The 10,444-nt window shown below is 45.3% G+C and overlaps 1 protein-coding gene across 1 annotated transcript; it reads left to right on the top strand.

Moving 5' to 3' along the window:
- The first annotated feature begins 3,748 nt into the window (after nt 1-3,748).
- Nucleotides 3,749-7,206, top strand: bach1a (BTB and CNC homology 1, basic leucine zipper transcription factor 1 a). The gene is made up of 3 exons (XM_046296328.1): nt 3,749-5,224; nt 5,333-5,539; nt 5,948-7,206. The coding sequence occupies exons 1-3, from the start codon at nt 3,896-3,898 to the stop codon at nt 6,248-6,250; spliced, it is 1,839 nt and encodes a 612-aa protein (XP_046152284.1). The 5' UTR covers nt 3,749-3,895; the 3' UTR covers nt 6,251-7,206.
- The last annotated feature ends 3,238 nt before the right edge of the window (nt 7,207-10,444 follow it).

Raw genomic sequence — 10,444 nt, 5'->3', positions numbered from 1 at the left:
TACGGGTTGTATTCAGACCCCCTGACTTTTTCCACATTTTGTTACGTTATTAGCCATATTTATTTTAAAAATTATTAAATAGACGAGGGGGAAAAACAACTATCTACACACAATACCTCATAATGATAAAGCAAAAAGATATTTTTGCACATTTGTAAAAAAAAAAATGTTTTAATGTGTTATGTCACATTTACATAAGTATTAAGACCCTTTACTCAGTACTTTGTTGAAGCACCTTTCAGTGATTACAGCCTCGAGTCTTCATGGGTAAGACACTATAAGCTTGGCACACCTGTATTTGTGGAGTTTCTCCCATTCTTCTCTGCAGATCCTCTCAAGCTCTGTCAGGTTGTATGGGGAGCATCGCTGCACAGCTATTTTCAGGTCTATCCAGAGATGTTCGATTGGGTTCAAGTCTGGACTCTGTCTGGGCCATCAAGGACATTCAGAGACTTGTCCCGAAGCCACTCCTGCATTGTCTTGGTTGTGTGCTTAGGGTCGTTGTCCCGTTAGAAGGTGAACCTTTGACCCAGTCTGAGGTCCTGAGCACTTTGGAGCAGATTTTTATCAAAGATCTGTCTGTACTTTGCTTCGTTCATCTTTCCCTCGATCCTGACTAGTCTCCCAGCTTCAGGGTCTGTAGGGGGCTCCAGGGTCTGTAGGGGGCTCCAGGGTCTGTAGGGGGCTCTAGGGTCTGTAGGGGGCTCCAGGGTCTGTAGGGGGCTCCAGGGTCTGTAGGGGGCTCCTGTAGGGTCTGTAGGGCTCCAGGGTCTGTAGGGGGCTCCAGGGTCTGTAGGGGGCTCCAGGGTCTGTAGGGGGCTCCAGGGTCTGTAGGGGGCTCCAGGGTCTGTAGGGGGCTCCAGGGTCTGTAGGGGGCTCCAGGGTCTGTAGGGGGGTCTGTAGGGCTCCAGGGTCTGTAGGGCTCTCCAGGGTCTGTAGGGCTCTCCAGGGTCTGTAGGGGGGTCTCCAGGGTCTGTAGGGGGCTCCAGGGTCTGTAGGGGGCTCCAGGGTCTGTAGGGGGGGTCTGTAGGGGGCTCCAGGGTCTGTAGGGGGCTCCAGGGTCTGTAGGGGCTCCAGGGTCTGTAGGGGGGTCTCCAGGGTCTGTAGGGGGGTCTCCAGGGTCTGTAGGGGGGTCTCCAGGGTCTGTAGGGGGGGTCTCCAGGGTCTGTAGGGGGCTCCAGGGTCTGTAGGGGGCTCCAGGGTCTGTAGGGGGCTCCAGGGTCTGTAGGGGGCTCCAGGGTCTGTAGGGGGCTCCAGGGTCTGAGCCCGGATGAATCAGTTGGATGAGCATTTCATTTCCATAGGGTTTTATTTACAGAACCTCCTATGTAAAAATAAAAATAAAAAGAATAATAATGAATCGTGATTAATAATTAGTGAGAAAGTTACAGACGCACAAATGTCATACCCCCAAGACATGCTAACCTCTCACCATTACAATAACAAGGCAGGTTAGCATTTTATATCATACCCCAAAGACATGCTAACCTCTCACCATTACAATAACAAGGCAGGTTAGCATTTTATATCATACCCCCAAGACATGCTAACCTCTCACCATTACAATAACAAGGCAGGTTAGCATTTTATATCATACCCCCAAGACATGCTAACCTCTCACCATTACAATAACAAGGCAGGTTAGCATTTTATATCATACCCCCAAGACATGCTAACCTCTCACCATCACGGCGGTATGATATTTATTCCTTTGATTGGTGAGTCTTTCTGTCGGTGCGCATCTTCGGGAAAATAAGTGATCAATATTGAAAATAATTTATTTGGACGGGCAAGAAAGTACGGAAGGGCAGGCCAGACCCTCTAAGGCCCACCCAAAATGCAGACCCCGTAGGGCTCTACTCAAAAGTAGTGCACTATATAGGAAATAGGGTCCCAAGTAGTGCACTATATAGGGAATAGGGTCCCAAGTAGGGCACTATATAGGGAATAGGGTCCCAAGTAGTGCACTATATAGGAAATAGGGTCCCAAGTAGGGCACTATATAGGGAATAGGTTCCCAAGTAGTGCACTATATAGGGAATAGGGTCCCAAGTAGGGCACTATATAGGGAATAGGGTCCCAAGTAGTGCACTATATAGGGAATAGGGTCCCAAGTAGTGCACTATATAGGGAATAGGGTCCTCCCAAGTAGGGCACTATATAGGGAATAGGGTCCCAAGTAGGGCACTATATAGGGAATAGGGTCCCAAGTAGGGCACTATATAGGGAATAGGGTCCCAAGTAGGGCACTATATAGGGAATAGGGTCCCAAGTAGGGCACTATATAGGGAATAGGGTGTCATTTGGGACACAGTCTAGCTCAACATCAAATCAAAGGTTTTATTTGTCACGTTCTGAAAACAACATGTGTAGCCCTTAACCAACAGTACAGTTCAAGAAGAGTTAAGAAAATATTTACCAAACAAACTAAAGTAAAAAATAACACAATAACAATAATGAGGCTAAATACAGGGCGTACCGGTACTGAGTCAGTGTGGAGGCTATATACAGGGGGTACCAGTACAGAGTCAATGAGGAGGCTATATACAGGGGGTACCAGTACTGAGTCAGTGTGGAGGCTATATACAGGGGGTACCGGTACAGAGTCAGTGTGGAGACTATATACAGGGGGTACCAGTACAGAGTCAATGTGGAGGCTATATACAGGGGGTACCAGTACAGAGTCAGTGTGGAGGCTATATACAGGGGGTACCAGTACAGAGTCAGTGTGGAGGCTATATACAGGGGGTACCAGTACAGAGACAATGAGGAGGCTATATACAGGGGGTACCGGTACAGAGTCAGTGTGGAGGCTATATACAGGGGGTACCGGTACAGAGTCAGTGTGGAGGCTATATACAGGGGGTACCAGTACAGAGTCAATGTGGAGGCTATATACAGAGGGTACCAGTACAGAGTCAGTGTGGAGGTTATATACAGGGGGTACCAGTACAGAGTCAGTGTGGAGGTTATATACAGGGGGTACCAGTACAGAGTCAGTGTGGAGGCTATATACAGGGGCTACCGGTACAGAGTCAATGTGGAGGCTATATACAGGGGGTACCGGTACTGAGTCAGTGTGCTGTGGTACAGGTTAGATATTAACATATTTTCCTCTCCAGGTAACAGCAGAGGGGTTTGAACCATTGCTACAGTTCTGCTACACCTCCAAGCTGCTCTTCACCAAAGACAATATCATGGCCATCCACAGGTGTGCCGGGCTCCTGGGGTTTCACAACCTGGAGACGAGCTGCTTCGACTTCCTTCTGCCAAAGTTCCTGGAGGGTAGCAACATTACAGCCCAGGAGGCAAGAAGAAGAAGAAGAGGAGGCTGCTGTCAGGGCAGGTCCCAGATCAGGTCCTCCAACCAGGGAAGATTGCCTAGTGGCAGGTCCCCCGGCCAGAGGAGGTCCCCCAGTGTCGATTCAGCCCACTGTACAGGCTGCCAGTCTCAAAGCAGGACCCCCAACCAGAGCATTTCACCCAGCCAGGACATGTTGCCCAGTGGCATGACACCCAGCCAGGGCTTGTTGCCCAGTGGCATGACACCCAGCCAGGACATGTTGCCCAGTGGCATGACCCCCAGCCAGGACATGTTGCCTAGTGGCATGACCTCCAGCCAGGACATGTTGCCCAGTGGCATGACCCCCAGCCAGGACATGTTGCCCAGTGGCATGACCCCCAGCCAGGACATGTTGCCCAGTGACATGACCCCCAGCCAGGACATGTTGCCTAGTGGCAGTTTATCCCACAATACAGACACAAACCGAGATCGAGAGCAGCAGGTTCTACCTCATCCCCAGAACACGGGCCCAACCCAGACAACAGGAAGTGATGTCAGGAACATAGGAAGTGACGTCAGGGCACAGTGTTCAACTGCCAACCAAGTGGAACAATGTCACACCAGAGTTTAACAGTGCCTTCGGACGGAAACGTACAAATAAACTTTCTGTCGTCATCCCGATGTCCAAAGAGCCTGGCCTTACTAGTCAACCCGGTCAGCAGTGGTCGGGAGAAGTTCTGTTTACAGACCTGTGGCCCCAACATGTCACCCTTATCCCTCGGGGGACTGCCGTCCTCCAGTGGTCTTGGTGTCTGTCCCATCCTGGCCATGCCGTGTCCTGGTGGTGTTGACCGTAAGCCAGACCCCGATGCCGTTTTCAGTGATAGAGACATCCTAGGAATGGAGGCAGCGGTGTGTCCCATGACGATGGGTGAGGGGAGTCTGAGAGATTGCCCACTCTCCTGTGAACTGTCCCATGACGACGTGAGCCCATCAGACCTTATTGAGGCAACGGTTGGAGAGATGGATGATGACCAGCCTGTTGTTGGGAGTCTGATGGCTGAAGAAGCTGGGTGTAACCCAGGTTCCTGTAGCACGTGCCCACTGAGAGGCTCAGGGGTGGTAGAGGAGGCTGAGCTTCAGCTACCTGTATTGGATCTCCTGGCAATACACAAAAGCCCTAACTCAGAAAATAGTGAGGGGGAGAGCCATGGTGGATGCCTTATGCTCCCAAAGTCACGACGATTAGGTCAAGTAGATCAGCTACCTGTGTTAATGCAGAAAAACCCTGGTCTGGATGGCAGCGTGGTTGTTGAGGGTCATCTCCCTGACTCCGCCCTCACTGACCCCTCCCTCTCTGACCCCACCCTCTGTGGTCTTACCCCTGATGGTAGGGGGTATGGAGAGCGGAGCAGCGTGGAGAGGGAGGTGGCTGAACATCTGGCCAAGGGTTTCTGGCCTGATTTATACCCCTCACAGACTGAACCTCTCCCTAGTCTCCCTAATCTGGACACCATGGAGCACGGAGGTCTGGGGAGAGTTCCTAATCTGGACACCATGGAGCACGGAGGTCTGGGGAGAGTTCCTAATCTGGACACCATGGAGCACGGGGGTCTGGGGAAGGCTACAGACTTCCCCTGGCAGCTAGACCTGAACTCTAATCCAGCAGACTGTCCCTTCCTTAGAGACCTGGGGACAGGAGAGGCAGAGGGGATGGAAGAGGTAGGGGGGGTGGGGGAGATGGGTAAGGTAGGACAGACTGGTGTGATGGGTGGGGTGGAGGAGACCGGGGAGGCCCAGACCCCCGGTGGGAACCACAGCCTGTCCCAGTCTGAGATGAGTCCCTACATGTCATCTCTCAACTCAGGAGAGGACTCAGACGGAGACCTGGACACAGACGGAGACACGGAGAGAGAGGCCAACAACAGGAGAGCACAAGAGGTCAGAGTTCTTACTGAAAGGTCACAGTGTATCGGTGTAATGAGTTCCCAAATACTTTTGACCAGAGACCATCTGTCTTTTAACACCCATCCGTGGTGTGTTCTCCAGGTTCGTCTGCCCTTCCCGGTGGTTCAGATCTCGTCAGTGAGTCGTAGTGCCTTCCAACAGCTCCTCCGATGCCAGCAGCTGACCCACGAACAGCTGGAATTCGTCCACGACGTCCGACGACGCAGCAAGAACCGCGTGGCCGCCCAGCGCTGTCGCAAGAGGAAGCTCGAAGGCATCAGTCAACTACAGACGGAGATCGGCACACTGGTGTGTTCTGTGTTCTGTGTTCTGTGTTCTGTGTTTGCTATCGTCTCTCTTGCGGAGTTGGGTCAATTCCATTTCAATTCCAGTCCATTCAGAAGGTAAACCAAATTCCAATTTCGGTGTAATTCCTGAATTGACTGGAATTTAAATTAAATTGACGCCAACCCTACTCTTGTCATTTATAATCTCATAATATAGCATTATAATCTTATTTATAATCTGGCAATTTGATTTAATTGTAAACATTTCAGCAATACATGTTATAGCGGATAGTTCAACTGGAGTTTAGTAAATTGAGCAACGCATAAATAATTAGCCTCTTATGTGACTAATTACACAATGACCTTCATAGCTGAGCTGTGTTGTATTGGTCCAGTGGGTTGTGATGTAACATCCTGTTCTGCCCCACAGAGAGGAGAGAAGAAGAGGTTGCTGGAGGAGCAGGCCCATCTGCAGAGGAACATGGAGGAGATGTTACAGAGTCTGACAGGGTTGTGTCACAGCGTCTGCAACGAGGCAGGGGTCTGTCATGAGCAGGACCAGCTACAGCTCCTATCCAAGCTCCAGTCTCCTGACGTCTCTGTCTCAGCCCTCCTCAACACTCTGGCCTCCCCCAGCCTCCCCCTCTCCTCTCCCGGCCTCCCCCTGGGACTGAAGCCAGAGAGCTTAGAGCCCCAACCCCTGCCTACACCACCAGAACCAGCACAGCCCTAGAACCAATCACAGCCCCAACCCCTGCCTATACCACAACCACCAGCACAGCCCTAGACCCAATCACAGCCACACCACTGCCTTAACCTGCCCTAGAGAACTGCCCCAAGGCGGTCCCATCCTGCCCCAGTGCTGTCCCATCCTGCCCCAAGGCTGTCCCAACCTCAACCTGCCCCAGAGAACTGCCTAGCGCTACATAGCAACATATAAATTCTGAGCCATATACTGTCTAGACTATAGATAATATAGATCTGTTATTGGATATAACTCTATACTGTATAGACTATAGATAATATAGATCTGTTATTGGATATAACTCTATACTGTATAGACTATAGATAATATAGATCTGTTATTGGATATAACTCTATACTGTATAGACTATAGATAATATAGATCTGTTATTGGATATAACTCTATAGATAATATAGATCTGTTATTGGATATAACTATACTGTATAGACTATAGATAATATATATCTGTTATTGTATATAACTCCAATGTATAGACTATAGATAATATAGATCTGTTATTGGATATAACTCTATACTGTATAGATAATATAGATCTGTTATTGGATATAACTATACTGTATAGACTATAGATAATATAGATCTGTTATTGTATATAACTCTATAGATAATATAGATCTGTTATTGGATATAACTCTATACTGTAAAGATAATATAGATCTGTTATTGGGTATAACTCTATAATGTATAGACTATAGATAATATAGATCTGTTATTGGATATAACTCTATACTGTATAGATAATATTGATCTGTTATTGGATATAACTCTATACTGTATAGATAATATAGATCTGTTATTGGATATAACTATACTGTATAGACTATAGATAATATAGATCTGTTATTGGATATAACTCTATAGATAATATAGATCTGTTATTGGATATAACTCTATACTGTATAGATAATATAGATCTGTTATTGGATATAACTCTATAGATAATATAGATCTGTTATTGGATATAACTCTATACTGTATAGATAATATAGATCTGTTATTGGATATAACTCTATAGATAATATAGATCTGTTATTGGATATAACTCTATACTGTATAGATAATATAGATCTGTTATTGGATATAACTCTATAGATAATATAGATCTGTTATTGGATATAACTCTATACTGTATAGATAATATAGATCTGTTATTGGATATAACTGTATAGATAATATAGATCTGTTATTGGATATAACTGTATAGATAATATAGATCTGTTATTGGATATAACTCTATAGATAATATAGATCTGTTATTGGATATAACTCTATAGATAATATAGATCTGTTATTGGATATAACTCTATACTGTATGGCTCAGATGAACTCTCACTGTTATTCACTGTCTCAGTGTACGTCCCAAATGACACACTATTCAGTGCACTACCTTTTGACCAAGCCCTATAGGGCTCTGGTCAAAAGGTAGTGCACTAGAGAAGGATCAAATCAAATGTATTTATATAGCCCTTCGTACATCAGCTGATATCTCAAAGTGCTGTACAGAAACCCAGCCTAAAACCCCCAAACAGCAAGCAATGCAGGTGTAGAAGCACGGTGGAGCGTTATGGCCTAAAACCCCCAAACAGCAAGCAATGCAGGTGTAGAAGCACGGTGGAGCGTTATGGCCTAAAACCCCCAAACAGCAAGCAATGCAGGTGTAGAAGCACGGTGGAGCGTTATGGCCTAAAACCCCCAAACAGCAAGCAATGCAGGTGTAGAAGCACGGTGGAGCGTTATGGCCTAAAACCCCCAAACAGCAAGCAATGCAGGTGTAGAAGCACGGTGGAGCGTTATGGCCTAAAACCCCCAAACAGCAAGCAATGCAGGTGTAGAAGCACGGTGGAGCGTTATGGCCTAAAACCCCCAAACAGCAAGCAATGCAGGTGTAGAAGCACGGTGGAGCGTTATGGCCTAAAACCCCCAAACAGCAAGCAATGCAGGTGTAGAAGCACGGTGGAGCGTTATGGCCTAAAACCCCCAAACAGCAAGCAATGCAGGTGTAGAAGCACGGAAAAGTCTAATCAGTCTGAAAATTGAAGTGGAGCAGAATGACATGTTTGTTTGTTTTTTTTAAGACACTTTTGAAGGACTTTGTGTATGAACCTAATAGACTTTAGCTCAGTGGGATTACAACACAGTATCGTGACAGCAGGACACCAACCCTGGTCACAAACCCCTTTTTGAAAGGGATTTACTGTAACGTTTTCAGGATGCATGTACCCCCCCCTTCCCCCATGATATTTATTGTGACAGTATGCATACCTGTTAGGGTGTAGGATGTGGACCTCTTTCTGACTAATAATATAATATATGCCATTTAGCAGACGCTTTTATCCAAAGCGACTTACAGTCATGTGTGCATACATTCTACGTATGGGTGGTCCCGGGGATCGAACCCACTACCCTGGCGTTACAAGCGCCATGCTCTACCAACTGAGCTACAGAAGGACTACATTGACATGTGCTTTTTAGCTGCCCTGTAACTAATATCCAGCATAATATTTCCATGCAAATAGCCATTCAATTTAAATACAGTATTTGTCATAAGCTTAATATGCAATTCAATTAAAATAGAATGTTTCTCACTTAAAATAATATCCATTCAATTAAAATAGAATGTTTCTCAATTAAAATAGAATGTTTCACACTTAAAATATATCCATTCAATTAAAATAGAATGTTTCTCACTTAAAATAATAGCCATTCAATTTGAATCCAGTATTTTGTCACTAAATTTGAGATTCTCTGTAGGTGCACAATACCGAGCACACAGCCAAGAGACTTTGACCATCATCTCTCTTTGCATTAATTCATTCATTTGAATTCATGAATCTCAGGAAACCACTTAGCCCATTTATCTGTTCAGTCATGTTTTCATTCGCCCATCCATCACTAGTTTGATTTGCTGAGTGAGGTAAATGAAGATCATGATAGTTTTTTTTTGTCATTTTAGATCATTTGAACAAGTCATCTATTTTATTTTTTTAAGAGCATTAATTGAGACATTTTATGATATCGATGACATGACATTCTGTCTTTTCAAATACGTAAAACGGTTACATTTTTGTCTGGTATTATAACAAAAAGTATTGTAGGGTAGAAGGGAATCGATGGGGACGTCCCAAATTGACCACTGTTGCCTATACGTAGGGCCCATTTGTAGTTCGCTATAGACAATAGGGTGCCATTTGGGATTCAGACAATGTTTTATCTGCTACAGTACGTTCCTTACTGATCTATTGCAAACACTTGCACCTTCTTTCACCATGAGTGTGTGTGTTGATTGTAGGCTTACAATTGTTTTAGTGTTTTGAATTCAAACGAGACGTTTCGATGGCACCTTCATTTCAATAGGCAACATGTTTTACTGTAGATGGTAAAGACTTCTCATTTCCACATTAAAGGTTTGGAAATTGATCTATTTTCCGTGGATTTTATCCAAATTTTCTCGACGCCGCAGATTATCGATTAATATTGACCAGATACCGCCCTCAAAAAAATGTCTTTAAAAATGGAAAGGCAGTTGGGAGGAGGCAAGATCAGGTGGGACCATTCTAGCCAATGAGAGGACAGGTACAGGCATGTGAAGAACAGGCACAACTTTTTTTCCATTAGTTACCACAGCCACGAAGTCATAATCGTCTATATCGTGAAAATTAATGTAAACAAAAAACTATATTTCTGGTCCTAATATAAGGTTATGGTTAGGTACAAGGTTAGCAGTGTAATTAGGTTTAAAATCACCTTTTTTTAGAAGATCAATTGTAGAAATGGGCAGGGTTTATGACTTTGTGGATGTGGTAACTACTGACAATGACTAGGCACGACTCTAATATGAAGAGCTATTTCTCCAAGTTGCCGTGATATCACTACTCCTATTCATATCAGTACACCTGCAGCAACCTAATCATTACGAAACTTGAAATCGATCAAATCATCCATTACAATTTTTGTTAAACAAATTTGACACTTTCATTGACCCCCATACAAAAACGACTTGCTTGTTGGGCGGGAAAAAACACCTCCCGCTGGAGAAGACAGATTTTGGGCAGTCAGTCAATCAGTCAGTCAGTCAGTCAGTCAATTAGTCAATCAGTCAGTCAGTCAATCAGTCAGTCAGTCAGTCAGTCAGTCAGTTAATCAGTCAGTCAATCAGTCAGT

The sequence above is a fragment of the Oncorhynchus gorbuscha genome, linkage group LG13, assembly GCF_021184085.1.
Source record: "Oncorhynchus gorbuscha isolate QuinsamMale2020 ecotype Even-year linkage group LG13, OgorEven_v1.0, whole genome shotgun sequence".
NCBI classification, from domain to species: Eukaryota; Metazoa; Chordata; class Actinopteri; order Salmoniformes; family Salmonidae; genus Oncorhynchus; species Oncorhynchus gorbuscha.
This window is presented reverse-complemented; position numbering and strand designations above follow the sequence as displayed.